This window comes from Leptonotus elevatus, chromosome 12 (genome assembly GCF_054856555.1).
Source record: "Leptonotus elevatus isolate MCC_2025b chromosome 12, RoL_Lele_1.0, whole genome shotgun sequence".
Classification (NCBI taxonomy): domain Eukaryota; kingdom Metazoa; phylum Chordata; class Actinopteri; order Syngnathiformes; family Syngnathidae; genus Leptonotus; species Leptonotus elevatus.
The window spans coordinates 15,082,858-15,100,883 of record NC_141250.1 but is presented as its reverse complement, the minus strand read 5'-3'; the positions used below and the strand labels follow the sequence as shown (position 1 = coordinate 15,100,883).

The following is an 18,026-nucleotide window of genomic DNA, read 5'->3' as shown; positions in this document are numbered from 1 at the left end:
TGACTATTGCTGTTGTTGTGTGAATGTTTAAACACTCAGACAATCTCAAAATCAGTGGTGGACAAACCATTCCTTGAATGTGACTTTTTATTTTGACACAAATTGCTGTATTTTTCCTTGTATTTGTTTCCATTAGTCACTCATATTTATGAACTGTACAGATTTCCGTTCCATCTTCTTCAGCAGCTACCAATCAAATTGTTTCAAAAAGTTTGCCTAATAGTTTTCCCAAAAGTATTTGAGATTCTGCAAAATGTATTTTAGAGGCGTTCCTAACACTCGCCAAAGCTCTCGATAAAACACTCTCATTCTCACTGTGTTCTTTTCCTTTTTTTCTTCTTCTAAAAAAAAAAAGGGAAGTACTTGTTGAGAGTTGTTAGATAAGGGCCAAGCATCGAATGTCGATTGTGTGTTAACTACGCCTGAGAAAGGAGCTGTTATGAAAAGCATTTGGAAGCTGCACTGATGAGTAAAGCAAAAGAAAAGTTTGGCTTGACAAAGCTCTCCCCTGACTTGAGGGATTATTGTACTCATCTGCCATTTAGTCAGTAAACACAGTTTCCTCGTAGGAAATGTGCTTTTCACTGATTGTTATGTGAGATAGTAATCGGGGTGAGGCTACGTCTTAGCCAGTCCTAAACTGATTTCTCCAAAACATTTTGGCCTTGACAAAGGAAGTACCCATGTGGAATCAAAAAATGTATATCCCATATCACAAATGATGGCAAAAGATAACACAGATCCTTCTTTAGTAAATATTTCATCCTTCTTAATACAAAATATCAGGCGTTTATGAGCTTGCAATTTCTGACCATGGATATTTGATGCTGATCCAAGTAAAGATTTTTGCTTTAGTGAGGGTCTGTGCCCTACTTAGTCCCATTCTATTTATGATCATTATTAATGGTAAGAGTACCAGTGTGTGCTTGGAGGTCTGCCAATTTTTTTCAGTGATGGTCAGTGAAAATAGACAGCTTTGTTTAAGCTCCAGCATTGGCTCTATAAAGTCCCTGTCCTTCTCTCTGAACTTTGTCAAGATGCATGGGATAAACCTGGAATACAAACAAAAAAAAAGCACATCTGCTGTACTTATTTATTTGTGCATATAAAATTCCTCAAGTACATTTTCCTTTCTGCTTTTTTGCTTCCACTCTCCCTCACAGGCCGGCCAACTTGTTGTTGGATAGAAGTAGTTCAGAGGTTCCCTCAGTGGGGACGATGGGTGACTGGATGGATGGAATGAGGACCTTGCCTTGCAATGAGGCCTTCTCTGGGGTCAGCTACAGCTCCTGCGATACCCTGGCCAAGACTTCCACAGAGTAAGACACAAACACACTAGGCTACTCTGCCTATTCATGTCAACAGCCTTTACAAGGGCCCAAATTGCGAGGGAAGCGTTACTGGGAATTTATCGAGTCCTTTGATTAAGAACACACAATCCTTCTCTCTTCTTCATCAGAAGATGAAAAAAAAAAAAGAAGCTATGGAGCCATTACTAAAGGTCTCATGGTAACTCATCATGACAGGCGTTTCGCCATGCTCTCGGTGTTTCGAGTATGACTATGAAGGTAGAAGGTGAGGGTGTGAAAAGAAGTGATAAATAGAGAAACCGAAATTGAGACTGGGGGAGATACAGTCGTAGGGGATTGTGAGCTTCACCAGAGATTGGAAAAAATAGAAACTATTCATGGATGGAATGAGAGGGTAAACTTGACATGTGAAAAGAGCAGCAAGGGAGGCCCTTGCAAGAGAAAATGCAGACATGCTTGTCAGATTGGTATGCAAGATTGCCACATTCGCTATAATGTGGATTATGAGAAAAATGCAAATCGAACATCAAGCAATATTGTCCAAAAGTAATGTGGAGATATATATAAAAAAAAAAGAGCAGATGTTTTAGTTGTGTATGGCCTCTACCACTGGGAGAGGATTACTGAATTCATATTATGTTCTGTCGCGTGAGGTGGGGAAATTGGACCCAAAAGCAGACATGACAAGGGAGGTGTGGGGGCGGGGGGGGTGAACTGACGAAAAGTAACATCAGAAAGCATGGGCTGACTGCCTCAAAGAAAACTCTTGACCAAGAAACCTTGGCTAAGCAACCTTGACATACTGACGAAAGTGTCACTTACTCTAGTTATTACCATGCTCCATTCTACATGACAGAATAAAGGCCTATATGACAAAGTAAGAGTGACAAATACTGGACGATAGCAACTGCATAGCAACTGACAACATCATCATTATCACAAGTGACAAACACAGGACAGGACCATAGCAACTGCATAGCAACCAAGGTTATTTTAGTTAATTAAAACTAGCTAAATAACTCAAAACTAAAATTATGAAATAAAATAAAAACAAAAAAAATTACAATACTAATACTACCTGTTTTTTAAATTTCATTCAGTCAAAATGCAACACTAGGTAAGAAGAGCGTTGCTTTTTTCACTTTACCATGGTATTTATTTAATATTGCACACAAGTAATACACAACATGTTTTTAAACCAAAAATGATTACTAAAACTAAGCATTTGTGAAATAAAAAAATCTAAGAGTTGCCCTGAAAGCTAATTAAAACTAACTAAATTTAAAAAACTAAAATTTGAAAACAAAATAAAAACATCATCACAGTACCTTTGGTCAAGTCTCAATGGCCAACAAGTTCATTTAAAAACAAAAAACAAAATCCAGTTTGTTTAAAAGACAGTCCTCACTCCCATTTATTATCTGATCAATTGTATTGTTGCTATCAATAAGTATGTTGAGTCAATGAAAAGTTATTTCGTCAACAACCCGCAAAAGAGCTTACTCTGCAGACTCGCAAATGACAAAACACACCACATAAGACTAATCTTGCACGAAATAAATCCCATTGCCCTACACCCCCCCCCCCCCCCCACACACACACCCTGCAGCTAGATGCTAAATTGGATCATTTCAGTATTAATCCTCTGAAAGATGAGGCTATAGCAACCAAGGCCAACACCAGCGCCACTACAAGACTAGCAGCCTTGACTGAGACTATGCATTGCTCTATATAGATTACTCTATTGATTTGTACAGACTTAATCTAGTCCTTGATAGTCAGCACAAGTGTCGGCAGTGCTCTGACCTCCGACGAACAGCAATCGTACTTGGCTGAAATGTGCTGACTCATCTGGTGGTGTAATTGAAGTCCAGTTTGGGGGATTGGTGGTTCCATTTTGTTTGATTTTGCGGATTAAAATGCACAGACAATTCATAACAAATTGTAACAAGGTAATGTACGGTTTAGTGTAAAAAAGACTACACTGGTAGTCCTCTCAGGGAAATTTTTCTTCTTCTTCAATATATTCTTTTCTTTTCTTTTGGGGCAGCATTGGCAATTGAAAAAGGACATTTTAGCCCATAGACACAATGACATCCAAAATTTGGAAAATAGTTTTGGAATATAATTTTTTGGGCCTTCATTGATCATTTTTGTCATGGTGGAGGACCCAAATGCAGGGAGGCAGGAGAACCAAAACAGGGATGCATGTAATAGTGAACACAATTTATTTGACAAAAACACTAACAAGGGAACTCTAAATAAACAAAACCAACAAAGTTCTAAAAAAAAAATAAAAAATCAAAGTTACAACAAAACACAAGAGGGGTGACAGCGATGGCGATGCAACCAAGACTGAACGAAACCAGGAAACTAAATACAAGCCAACTGACGAGACAACGAGAGACACCTGGACAAGACACAAGTGGCTGGGGGAGATGATTGGATGACACAAGGGAACAGGATGACGAGTACAGGTGCAAACAAAACCTAACAAGCAAGACAGGACACAAAGTTAAAACAACAAACCTAAGCATGATATACAGAAATCACAACAATTTGACCACTTTTTAAATTCAAATTTCTGCACAGCAAATTGTTGACAGCCCAAGAATGCACCCCATTTCTCACTTATTTGATTCCATGCGTGTGAACAGACATCTTTTTGGAGAATGGAGTGGGGAAAACACCTGTGTACATGCTCTTCACTAAGTTCCCCGCCACACGTGCTTTGTGCGCTTTTACAAATCTGGAAAAGCCTTCAAACCCTTCAAGGACATCGGAAATGATCGTAGCTCTTATCCAGCATGTCCTGAAATTTGTACTGCCCGGGGATGGGCTTCTCTCCCATTTATATAAAGACTAGCCCTCTCATGTAGCTTAGCTTTCATATCTGAAAGGTGCAATCAGGTTCATAGACAGCAGTCCATAGAGTACACACTGTGCTGTTGTCACATTTAATTATTCGAAATACAAATGCCCTGCAGAGGTATTATACTGGGGTCATGGGAAAGTCTGCACAAACACTGCAGAAAGAAACACTTGACAGCTTTTTTTTTTTTTTTTTTAGATACCTATCTCTGGCAATGGTGTAATCCAACCCCTCAGGTTTATACATATAGAAAATCATCGCATTGTTTTGGCAACGCTGCCTGTTTTTGAGCTCATTCCTTTTGGCTATACTGATGAGAAAATAACAAACAGGCCCGGTTAATTAAGATGAGGTGTTGGGTGGGGGGGTTAACATGTGGCTCATGAGATCATTCAAGAGGTTTTGAGTTTAAAGGAAAAATATGACACAAACATGAACTCACAGGGCCACAGATGAGCTTCAAATGTAGGGTTTGCCGTTTGCTATTATTCAGAATAAATTGTTGAATTCCTTCTGTCACGTCATATTTCTGTTTAGTGATATTAAATTGCAGTTTTGACAATGTTGCACCTTTTTGTAAATGTGTTAGATGAGCCTTCAGAACAAAAAAAAAAGTATGAAAAAATACCAACCAACAAATAGCGCTGGGATTCCATTTGTTAACATTGCTGGGCATGGCTGTGTCTCAGTAGAGTGATTCTGACAGAGGTCCACGTCACACCAGCAACTTGTCCAGAATGGGAGCCGTCCATGGGGATCACCACTCTCTAACACGCAGTTCCTCTCCTTTCGATTCCTCGGACTCTGGATGGTGGGTGGTGCAGCACGACCAAGGCCCTCCTCGGGAGCAGAACGTGATCTGTACAACTTCTGATTGGCCTTCACGTCTGGGTTTTAAGGGGATAGTTAGTGAGAACTTAATGGCTATGTTTCCATCCCACTATATATAACTGCTGTATACATGTTAAAAAAACCAAATAAAAAAAAATAAAATGAACATGTATGTCCACTTTGGGAAAATAATACCACCACCTCACCACTTGAGACATTTTCCATTATTTTTAACGTGCCAACTGAGGTCAAAAGGGCAATCAACCCCAACATTTTCTTGACAATATTAAAATGTGAGCACCAACTCTAGTCTAAACACGACATTCTGATTAATATTGTGTTTATAGAATATGAATTAAGCATAAAAAATGGCCACCCCCTGAGATGGATAAACAATACATGGATGGATTTTTTCTGCTTAATTCATATTCCACAAATGCAGTATTAATCAGAATACCGTGTTTAGAATAGTAGGGCTGTATAGAACATACTATTATCAAGAAAATTTGGGGGTTAACCTCCATTTTAATCATCATTTAGAAACGTTTTGGACATACATGTTCTTGTTGGACAGTGGCAATTATAATACTTAAAAGTGAGCACTACAAGCAATTGACTACGAATACCAATGAATTGACATATTTTAATTGTAAAGCTTGTTATATTTAAAAAAATGCATTTCTACAGTATGGATGGAAACCAAGCTATCGTCTCATTTTTGCAAACTAATGCTGCTTGTTCCTGCAACTCCTTTATTTGTATTGTTTGTTTTATTTTACTGCAAACCTGATACATCCCATTACATGTAACCCGTCCCTTTGTGTTCAAGCACGGATTGAAGCAATGTCTTTCTTGAAGTTTGCTGCTTTGCAAAAAAACAATGTCCTGCTTCCATAACGAACCACTAAACAAACAAATAAAAAGGACCAGAAATAGGTTCTTATAATGCCGCCACTTGGACTGCGACTTATCTGCTTCTACTAATATTGTATCTAAATGCACTCACCAGATTAGTGAGTTCTTGAATGAGTTTCCAAATTCACAGACTATGTTGTATTTCAATTGCTGATCTGTAAGGTTGAATTGAAGCGGTAGCTCTTAATGAGCAAATTTCCTTGTTTAACTGCATGTTGAGTTCGATACCATGTGCCAGTTGTGCTCCTTTCCCCACGTCCCGACCTGCCTGTTAGATCAAATCCAATTCAATGCAGTGCAGGAAACCAAACCATTGCATGTGATTGTTTCTTCCGCTGACAGGTCATAACTGCAACTGTCAGTGCATCGCCTCAGGCCTATATTGTTGATTATTAGCGATGGAGAGTAGAGACATATCCTCATTCAGAGCAGTGGCAGCTCACTGGCCTTCTGGGAAATGCAGTCCGGTGTGAATGGCAGCTGCATGGGAAAGTGAAGGGAGCCGTGCTGGGAGCATGTCATTAAATGTCACAAGGATGTCACATCCTTCATCACTAATGCACACTTTCTATCTCTTTTTCTCCCAATCTTTCCCTCTGTCACGTCCCGCTCCGTCGCTGTGTCTGCTAAATGACCTCCCCCTCCCATCCTTCTTTTCTCTCGCTTCCCTGTTTCTTCCCCTTTCGTTTCTTTCTCACTAGGGATTTGAAAAAGGTTGGAGTGACAATTGCAGGACCACAGAAGAAGATCGTGAGCAGCCTCAAAGCCCTTGAATCTCACACCAAGAACGGTCCAGTACCTGTTTAAAAGATGAGGCCAAAAGAGGGAAATCACCACGTTGGTGCGTCGGCAGATTGTTGGAGCTAATTGCTTGCTAATACACGCTGTGTATACATAGTGATGATGGCAGATGAAATGACTGATAAGGAATTCAAGAAATATGGGGTTCAGTCTTGGCAGAGAGCCCAGAATAGCAAACCGGTCAACTGGCTGACTATTGAACCCTCCGTTGTTCCAATGCTCAAGTTGAGATGCCTTACAGACACACAAAGACGAGAACTAACACAGCCAAACAGAACTGGGCCGGATTGGGATGCAAGGGCGAACAAATGCCAAGCTGCGGCTCTCTGTACAAGGTGGACGGCGATTCCCTGCCCGGGGTGCTCGGTGGATCCTCCCACGACGACGGCGTGGCTCAACCGCCCTGTGTGACACTCGAGGGAAGACAGCAGCAGCAGCTGATCCGGTGTGGACCCTTCCTGGACCGATGAAGTCTTGAGATTCTTTTGCAACTACCTACACGTTAACTCAATCCGTTCTGATCTTTAGCATTCTCTCGACTTGTCACATAAAAGCAATAACGATGATAATCAGATATGAGCTTGCACCGTTCGAAAGCCATGACCACGCTACACTCACAGTGGATTTGAACAGTAAGCTTTGAAGGTACAGGAGCAATAACACACTTCACACTCTTTATATGACAAATGTAAGTTCAATGTGATACAAGCAGATATTGTAATGTTATAGCGCTGTCCCCGCAACCCGGCAACCCTTGTGTGAAATCTCAGGATGCACACATTATTTGATCTATATTTTCTCTAACAAGCGGAAACAGATGAAGTGAACAGAGCGAACTGGAGCAGGGAATTGAGAGTGCACGGTAAGAGAGATGAGAGTGAGAAATTGTTAAGTTGGAAATGAGACGTCAAGAGATGAAGCTGGTTTTTTTTGGGTGGGGAGGGGCGGGGGGGTGGGGGTGTACTTGAATTTATTTTCCCGGGAAAGAAAAGTTTTATTCAGCAACTCACATTCTTTAGTCAATAAAGCTGGGCATACACTGAAAACTTTTTTTTTAATAAATTCTGAACATGAAAACAAAAACCTGAAACACTGTTTGCGACCATTAACTGTTGGCGAACATCAATGCGACCTTTTGCTACCTTGAATGAACCCTGATGAAAAATCAACATTCGCACACCTTTGCCGAACAGTGAGCTTCGACTTTAGACTGTTACGATTAGATCTCGCAAAAAGTAGATTAACAGTACTACCAACCATGTCATAAAGACCAAACAAGGGAAACATCATCGTTGCTAGCTTTGCTTTTAGCATCAGAACGTAGCCTATGCAGATGGGAAGACGACTCTCCTTTGTGGTTTGTTTTGACAATGTGCAACACTTTCAAATTGGGTGGCCAGACTCATAACAAATTTAATCGCGAGTCAATCTGGTAAGTGGTACTCATTTAGCTAATGCTAAATTCTATCTTGGTTGACAGCGTAATGCAGCGCTAAACGCACCGCCAGAAATGTTCAGCTCGTGATCCGTCAGACTACATTTCCCATTATTCTTAGACACGGAAACAGGAAGTAGTTTTGAGTTGCGGTATGACGTAAACATGAATGTTGTAACAGTTGAATTAATTTTTGATTGGTTTATCGTATGATTCTCTATGGCATATTTGTGATTGACATACATGTGGCTCAAACAATTGGTTTGCTAACTGAGCAAAAAAACCAAAAAAAATAAAAACACCAGGACGGAACCTGGGTAAAGCACACAAGGCTCAAAAACGGGACTGTCGCGTGTTTTGGACATCTGGTCACCCTACTTTAAAATTAATTATACTGACATCTACAGGACTTAAGTGGAACAACAATGCCCCCAAAATACACAAGTTGCAACCTTTTGATCACGGGCAATTGAAAAATGAAATTGAATGCCAGTAGTGTGTGCCTAGCTTAAATGGAGAACAACACAGAAAATGTGATGTGACATAAAAATGATAGTCTGCTATTCTTAATCTGAAGAATACGATTAACAGAAGCCAAGGGGATACAGGTTTTCTATTTTCTTGAATAAACTGTTGATGAGGGATATGAGAACAACAGTCTCCTATCCTTTGTCTGAGAACATGTTCAACCCAAGCCAAGGGAATACACGTTTTCTATTTTCTCCAACAAGTTGTTGATGGGGATCATGCAAAACGTTGAGTGCCTCATGTGGTCGGGTTGGATCATGTTGGGATGACCATGCAAAAACTCTTGTTTTGGTTTGACTGAATAGGATTTAGCATCACTACCATATACAAAGTGTGAAGTTTTCCTTAAAACTGCTCATATGAGATCCAAATATATACAGTATGTCCAGAAAGGGATTCCCTGAATGCACCCTCACATTTGGATGGTCCACAGTGTAGAGGTATGCATGGATTCTGGTCAATGACACGTGACCCGGTGACCGGTTTTCTGAAGTGGTACTACTCTATACTTTTGGATGAGAAACATTCAACTATTAGGGTGCACTCTAAATGCACTTAATACACAATGTGTGAGCACTTTCCTTTACATAGGAATTTTATGGGCTTGGCTGGAGATTAAATTTAGCCAACGAACAGAGATTTGGTGCTTTTGGGAAAACCCAGCTCTGTTCATGGTAACGGTATAGCCAGTGTTCGACCTGTGGATGCTGCTGTTGCTGCTATGTGATCTGATTAGCATGTATATAATGTAAACCATCATAACGATATAGCAACTAGCCCGACAGATCCTGCAATATGTACATGCCATCCTTCTTTGTACAAAGTTTTCTATGTATAAAAAGATTACAAATTGTGCAACAAGTTTAATTAAAAAAAAACAAAAAAAGCATCTGTATTATACTTTATCTTGTTTTGAATTATATTTGTCAGCCTGTTTTTATTTTCTACAATAAAAACGCAATTGTGATTACATAATTATTTATTTGTTAACATTACACAGCACAGTGTTTTTTTGTTGTTGTTGTTGTTTTTTTTAAGCTTACAGTAAATTATGTGTCAGTGTTACCTGTGTTTTGTTTTTTGACCTATTTTATCAACCTGGGACATCTGAGAAAGCAATACTGTTACGCACCCCATATCCAGAACTCTTCTTTTCTGTCTCAAGACTGACCCGTGTGTTTGTGTGAGAGTTTACGTGTTCAAACGTAGATGGCCTTGTCAACTAATGTAAAAGGATTTGTAGTGGAAACATTTATATTTTTATAATAAATATTCTCAAAATATTTTCCAAAAAAGTAATGATGCTAGACTTGGTTCTGTGTTTTATTTTGAACATTTGTTTCCCCACACAATGAAGCCACATAAATTACACATCCGTGTTGACAAAATGTATACTTCAGGGGTGGCACCAAACAATTGTTCCATCCTGTCTGTGCTGTAAATAAGCACTGTGCCATTCACGATGGAAATATAACTGATGAAATAATCTATAACATTGCTTGGGGTGATATTGGTATCACAGTTGAAGCTGTAATGTCAACCCCTGGAGTTGACCCTGTGCACCTTTCAGTCTGCAAATTACAGAGATTTACACTTTAAGAAACACTTAAGTCAGAAATTGACGGTCAATGGCTAATCAATTTATCAACATTTACTAATTAAAAAACACCTAAAAAAAACTGAAAGTCAAAACTATAGCTATTCTGATTTCCGATATATGATATAAAATGTGAACACTGGCTGAATCCCACTGAAGGGCGAACATTTGCGACCCTAACGAATGTTGATTTCACATCAAGATTAGTTTGAGGTTGCAGCGTTTCCTAAACATTCTTAATGATCTTTCTTGTCACAAGGAAATGTTGAACATGTTCAACATTTTCACAAAAAGTAGATGAATAGTATGTATAAACCATGTCATAAAAACTAAACGACAAGGGAAGCATCATCATTATTAGCTTAGCTTTTAGCATTAGCATTTCCGCAGATGGAAAGAGGACTCTTTTTGATTTGTTTTGACAATCTGAAACACTTTTTTAATGGTCTTTCTTAAACCATTAAGACTGTTTAGAGAACCATTAAGAAGGTTTAGAGAACGTTTATGAAACCCTGATTAAAATCAATGTTCGCTAGCTTCGCAAACGTTCATCCCTCAGTGGGATATGGGAAGTAATTATATAAAGCATGCCAAAATTGCCTGTAAAAAGTAACATTTGTGGGAAAGCTATCTTCTGAACCAGGTAAGTCAACAAAAGCTTAGTTGGACATGCTCAGTGTCAGTGAAAGTCCTGACCTCAACCTCATTAAACACCTTTGTGACAAGAGAGAACAAAGATCGTGTGCCAGGCCTTCTCCGAGGTCCAACATCGGTTTTGTTGACTAGTGCATTCCACTTAACAGGATTTTTGTGTCCAGAATCATTTGTCATATATCAGTCAAATTAGACAATTGTCCTCCTTTTTTTTTTTGTCACCGAGCTCCCTAATGAGCCACATTCAATAACCCAATCGCAAAAATGAAAAATGTTTGTCTCCAATCATTATGGTTCCTTTACTGGTGAAATGTGTTAATAAAAAGGATTTGTGTTCTTTGCTAAAGGGACAAGAGTAGAAAGAGTAATGGTTCCTCCGTGTTGTAAGGTTGACTCTGTCCAGATGTTTCTAGGCAGATGTGCAGGGAGAGAAAACAAGATCCTGCGCTCCCTATGTCAAGAAACAATGAACACAGTGTGCCAGACATCGCCACCAATTTTGTCCTGTTTTATCTATAAAGCCTCCCTGGTGCTCAAACCATCAGGGTGACGTGGCCAAAAAAACAGAGCCAGGGTGAAAGTGGGAGAGGCATGAAGAATATTGAAGAAAAGATTGGGCAGGTGTGCTCGATGTCACTTGTGTCCAAGTCTGGAGAACTTTGTGAACAATATTGCAGCTTCACAAGCAAAGGTTAACCAGTACCATTCATCATCTAATCCGTCAGCGCCCTGTTGAAATGCATTCTCTCTGCAGCTGCACAAACATGTTCCACTTAGACAGCAATGATAATTCATCTTCTACAACCAACTGAATTGAGGTAATATGCATGTAAAGATTATAGTTCGGTTAGAAGGCATTTTTCCAGATCTTTGGAAGCATGACAAAAACTATGGCAGAATATCCACCTCCGGGAAAAATAATAATTGCTCCTCCCTCATTTGAGCTTAATAACCTTGATCTTTAGCGAGATCTTAGCGAGAAATACTGTATGTTGGACTTTAATCCTCATAGCAGTGAACGGAAATACCATCCTTTCTGAAGACCCCAGGGGCAGAAAACACAATGAAATCAGCAAGGGCCCCAAAATAGAACCTTGTGGAACACCATACGACAGTGGTCTTGTCTGCCAAGTGCTGCAAACGAGCCAACAGATTACTGACTAACTGCAAAACCTCTATGATGTTATGCCACGCAGAACTCTAAACATTTCTGCTGGACAGCTTACTTTAACTCTCCATTATGAATAAGTCATACTACCAACAAGCAGCTTTGCAGCTTGTTTACAGTGCACAATATTTACACTGCCCATCTTGAGCATCTATGACATGCGGCTTTGGGCAGAAACTCTTTGACAATTCGTGAATAAGGCTACGTTCAAATCTTGCTAGCAGTCTTAAAACTCCCAACTCCCTCTCTAAGGAAAATGTTACTCTTTTAGCCAACTTGGAGTTCTGAACTGAATTAAGTTAGTTATAAGTTAGGTCACAAAAGTCTTTTTGTGGGCTCATGCTAGATCCCTGCAGTCTTTCGTTCAGTTCCTATTGAACGGTGAGTCTCCAACTGCGTGCAGCTGCCTGACGCCACGTTAAAAACTCATAACACTTGACTGAGCTCCTTTCCAGGCCGCAGCGTGGATCTAACTTTGTAAGTCCACTCCGAGGGGGGTTACAGCGCACAACCGCAATGTCATATTTTAATCATCCTTGTTACAAAACTTGTTTACTGGCATTATTGGACAAAACATTGAATACTCACACAAAGAAAGTCTTCTACGTTTTCTTGTGGAGAATGTTGCAAGGATGCTCCCTGCGGTGCACTGGTCCCCTAAGCTGTCAAACGTCTGTCTCAATCTCATACGCACATACGCACACACAAAGATGAATGTTAGCTTTGTACTGTCGGTGCTCTCGAAGGAACCTAAGCACACACTGGCTCCTCGATCATTTTATCACCAAAGTAACATGAAGTGCTGCCCTTACAACTCACACACTTACAGAGGTCCCAGGACTGCCATGCTCGCACCACCTTCTGTCAACGTAACAAATGATGTTAGCCCAAAAAGAAGTGGAAATGTAATCACAACGAATTCCTTCGCATCCTTGGGTGGTACAAGGTGGAGAAGCACATTTGTTCTTGAAATGTAAAGCGCAGGTCATCAACTTAGAGGTGATCAAAACTAGGAGCTCCATATTCATAGTGTAAAAAACTGGTGTGTCCTGAATTTTATGCTGACGCAAGCTTGTTTGGGAATCTGGTTCAATTCTAAGTGCCTTACTTTTTGCCTGCTGGAACCACATCTAACTCTTGGCGCAGGTAGTGTAATGTGATTGAGGTTCAGATTCTGAGCTCTGTGGATATGTTTCATGGAAGTCATCGCATTTCATTCATAAATATAACAACGGCGTGCATCAAACCGTCTGTATCAACCATTGCCCAAGTCAATGTGCGGGTCTGCGACAAGACCGACACTTGGTGTAGACTGCCCACACACTTTGTGCCACATATTGAGCCCTAGGTGTCTTGATTAATTACTCAATTAATTCCACTAAGCACACATTTCTTGCTCTTACCAAGATATGTTGGGCATTTATATTCGTCCAACATTGTGGACAGTTTATAGGATTAACTAAATCACTGATTATGAACCAGGGCCTTTGATTCATTGGTAAGGCAATCTACTAATATTCTTGAATTTTTGGTTTCTATGATTTATTGTGTTGGCGACGTATCGTAAATTGGATGTTTGTTTTTCACGCCATCTGTTTTGTCGAACAATTGTGACCTTTGTCACCTTTTCACATATAGATTGCCACCTGAGCGTCCAGAGTGCAGTCAAGACACATATCCGATTCATAGCCACAAACGAAATATTTTTTTATTTTTTTACGGTATCATAGTACACATCACATTGACATGAAAAATCAGATACATGTCACATTGAGCAAAAGTTTCAGAACTGACCTTCTCATGTCTATGAAATGTTTGCATTGCATCAGTTTTACAGACCGGTCCAGGAAAGAGTTCACAGCTAAGTTGAAGATCAAGGCGAAAATCTATCTTTGTGCTGCCATTACCTCTCTGTCTCTTAATTGTTAATGGCAAAACTGAGAGTAGGGCACACAGATGTTAATAGCAGTGTGCCTTTCAGAGAGAATCGATTTTCAGTGAAAGCTGAATAATGCGTCGCTTTGACGTCAGCACTTTGCCACCCCCGATTTTTTCCTTCCCATCTTACCTCACCTCGCCTCTTTTTTTTTGCAACTAACCTCCCCCGCCCAAACAACCAACTCAAAATATTGCTTGTCTTTCTCTCTGTTTCCTCTTTTGCATTAGCAGGATGATTGATTCTAAGGTTGTGATCCTCAATACCAGAACACTTTGCATTCGCTCACATTAAATGGCTGAGTTAAGCATAATGCAGTCCTTCATTCACAGTCGATTACATTTTAATTGTGTGCTATGTGCTAACTGTTCTTCCTCTTGTTTTCCATCACATCCCTCCATTTCTCTCACTCCATATTTCTTTCTTGTGACTCCGTTTCTCCACCCTTTCATGCACATATTAAAGTCGTACATCACCGGGATCAAACCCCACGTGTAAGAACCCGTGACAGGCTGATTTACTGCTGGGTTTCCTCTGTGTCTCTGAGTTTTTTGATTAAGGTCAAGTGCCAAGGATACAGAGACACACTTCTGACAAGACCCGTCTGTGGTCACCGGTGGCTCTACCACCTTTTCGCCACCTTCATCAGTTTGACCTCTGAGAATTGCAAGGCCACCTGTTAATGTTACTTTTGACTCAAAGGCTGAGTTGTAGAGTGTCCTGTAAACATTTTACCAAATGTTATATGGCTTAAGAAATAGTCTGGACCAGGATAGTTCAATACATCGATCGCCATGGTAGTATTGGTGATTGCATGACATAAAAAAAAAAAAACTATCATCCAAATAAGATGCGGAGATGTGTCGACAACCTAGAAATTTAGCTCGCTGGTAGCACTCTGTACTCCCTAACCAGAGATATGGTCACCATAGGTCTTGGAGCACAAAAGTTTGGGCACCCCTGATATGGACTATAGTATTACACTCTGTAATACTTGGCCAGGTGGGCAGGTGATTTACAAGCGTAAAATCATATGTGCACAATCCATCCATTCAGTTCCTATTCATGCTAATTATGCCCCTTGAAAAGTTTTCCACCAGTTTTAATTTGAAACGCCTCAACATTTTCCACTGCTCCATATTTGATACTTTTACTTTAATACTCTACATTTTCATTCATTCCAGTCTCCAAACATTTGTACCCAAGTGTGTGGTTTTCAAATCTTATTTATAAAATGTATTTTGAAAGTGCCCTTTATTTTGAAGACAAAAGCCTTGTGAGTGTAAACAAGCTGGTTCTCCAACTATTAGTCATGGCTCTTTTCTCAGAAGAACCATGAACTAATCCACATCCCATGTTAACAGAACTCGGGCCAGGAACCATGACCCAAGCCCAACAGTGAACACAACACCGGATCAGAGCACTGGGCAACTACGACAGCGGAGAAAACAACAAATGACACAATCCCACGTGCTGCTGAGGCTCCGAGGTCGGCATGCATGAATGCGTGCACATAGCGCATGAAGCAAGATTTCGATCTCTTCTTTTCCTTCGACACACCCCAGCCCTTCATCTCGCCTCCCTCATGTGTTTTCATGTCTGCAAAGGAGACATGACAAGCTCTTTCCGGCCTTTCCCCAAAGTGAGCCAGTTCATTTACCACAGTCCCTCTGTCAGCCAGCCAATCAGTCAATCAGCTATACCGCACTAGTCCTGCAGGAATGTCGAGGATGAGTCCAGGCCCCAGTTAGAAATTCACTCTTTTCATTTGCAATGAAATCCTGCTTAAATGGAGAATGCGGATTGAACCGACGAGTATACTATGACAGGAGCAGTTACAGTATGTTTATGCATAACATAAGTCTAATATATATATATATATATATATATATATATATATATATATATATATATATATATATATATATATATATATATATATATATATATATATATATATAAATGAGGATGTTGTATGTATGTAGGCCTGTGTTTGTTGTCTCCCCGCTCCCTCGAATGCACTGTATATATGTACACAAGGAGAAATGAAGCTATTTACTTTCATGCTAATTCTGCCTGACATGTACAATTACCGCTGTGTTTGGTTACAGCAAGGCTAGCTTTTACGGCCCTGTTGACTGTCAAATTTGGTTAAGTCTTTTTTTAAGCCTCGGCTTTCCTTTCATGGGAACCATCTTGTTTGGTTATTTCTGTGTGTGAGTGTGTGCGTGTGTGTAGAAGGAACATCACCATTAACATTTGTGTGTGAACGTGTAAAGAATGATGTGAGCTTATAAATTGTAACAGAAATGTGTTATATACCAGTCTAATATAGTTATCTATTGGCACATTTTTTTTTTTCTTATCTTTGCTAATTAGCTGGGAGAAGGGATAGGGTTCTGCTTATTAATAGTGTTGTGGGTTAGCTTAGCTAAACCTTAGCTCAGCTTACTTTTAGCTTAAAAAGCACGGTGCAAACAATGATGCACATAGTTGTAATGAACCCAAGTTGAAATGTGGGAAGTTCCATTGTGTGTTTGTCAGTTACCAAAACAAGAAGACCACAACAAAGCAGCTGATGGTAAAAAAAACTTGTTGTGTTCCATGTTTTAAAAGAAAACATGAAAACATTCTGGAGGGAACATAATAATGTATGTTGCGATGGCTCGAACGTGTATATGGCAATTAAAATGGAATACTTGTGTCAACACAACTTAAATAATGTCTGTCTTTGAGATAAAGTTCACATTAAGGTTAAGGATAGAAAACCAAAAAAAAAAAAGGTTATGGTTAGCTTGAGAAGATCGTAAAGTCTTCAATTTGATAAGGTTAGAGAACGTTGTGACATGGGTCAGACTTACAACAACATAAAAGTTCAACTTTTGGCTCAGGGTGACACGACTCAACCAAACAACCTCCTCTGCCTGTGTTGGTCTAAATGGATTTATTAGTTAAAGCTTCGGAGCATCATTTGAACATAAATATTACATTTATGACACCATTTATGACATTATATTTAAAAAAATTCCAAATATACTTTCATGCACTTTTCCTTCATATTATGTGTGTGTGCGTGCGTGTGTGTGTGTGATGTCTACCTCTTAAAGAATCAACCAGTTTTTAGTCACTTCCTCACATGGAGGATCAACACCAACATTCAGTATGTCTGTGTATATACAGTTTTCAGGAATTCATAGGCCTGTTGAGCCTTACAGAAACAGGATGGGTCTTATTGCTACAGACACAAATGGTTGAGTTGTTCCCCCTCAGATATTATCATAAAGGGGAAAATGACATTAACAAGCCCAGCAATATCATCTGGCTTTTTATGCATTCTGAATCCCACTCGCTCTCCAATTACAGCCAGCCAAACGGTTCAGGGAAGTGGCTGCTGAAATTCACTAATGGCATGAAGAGTATGCAGGGGACACACTGTATAGACAGACAGATAAAGTCATGAGGACTGTCAGACTGTCACTATTGATTTTGTAAGATGACACTATTTCCTAATGGAGGCCTTATGTTGTTAATTGGGAATTATTGCAGGCTGTTGTATGATGAAAGCTAACATTGTGCTATGCTGAAATCATTTTGGCCTTATTGATTGCATACATACAGTATTTCCTGGTAAAGTTAGAATAGGAGATGTATGTACTGCATATGAAATGGAAGCACATACTGTAAGGGATCTCAAACTCAATTTAGTTGAAGAGTCTGGCCATGTCTAGGATGCATCAAAAAGTAGCCTACAAATAATCCAGTCTTCTCAATCTTTATTACTAACAGTTCAAAACATTCATGGTTCTTCCTGAAATCGACTCTTTCTTTTCCTTCTATTTGGTGTCCCTTCAGAATGATTTTTCGCCAAAAGTTGTCATGACCTTAAGTGATTAAAAAAAATAAAATCAAAACAAAAAATACGGCAAAAAAAATAAATAATATGGTGTGGGCCGCAAACACCCCCCGGACGCAAGTTTGA

At 39.7% G+C, this 18,026-nt stretch overlaps 1 protein-coding gene across 5 annotated transcripts in view; it reads left to right on the top strand.

Annotated features, from left to right (window-relative positions):
* The window catches only part of epha3 (eph receptor A3), a 101,109-nt gene extending 91,122 nt beyond the window's left edge, over positions 1-9,987 (top strand). For 3 of the 5 annotated variants that reach the window (XM_086092113.1, XM_086092112.1, XM_086092116.1), the window contains exons 16-17: positions 1,164-1,319; positions 6,630-9,987. In XM_086092113.1, coding sequence (XP_085948239.1) covers positions 1,164-1,319; positions 6,630-6,735 — 262 coding nt within the window. In that variant the 3' untranslated portion in view covers positions 6,736-9,987. Of the gene's footprint in view, positions 1-1,163; positions 1,320-4,871; positions 4,994-6,629 lie in introns of all 5 variants that reach the window. The other 2 variants (XM_086092115.1, XM_086092114.1) reach the window with 2 other exon arrangements.
* The last annotated feature ends 8,039 nt before the right edge of the window (positions 9,988-18,026 follow it).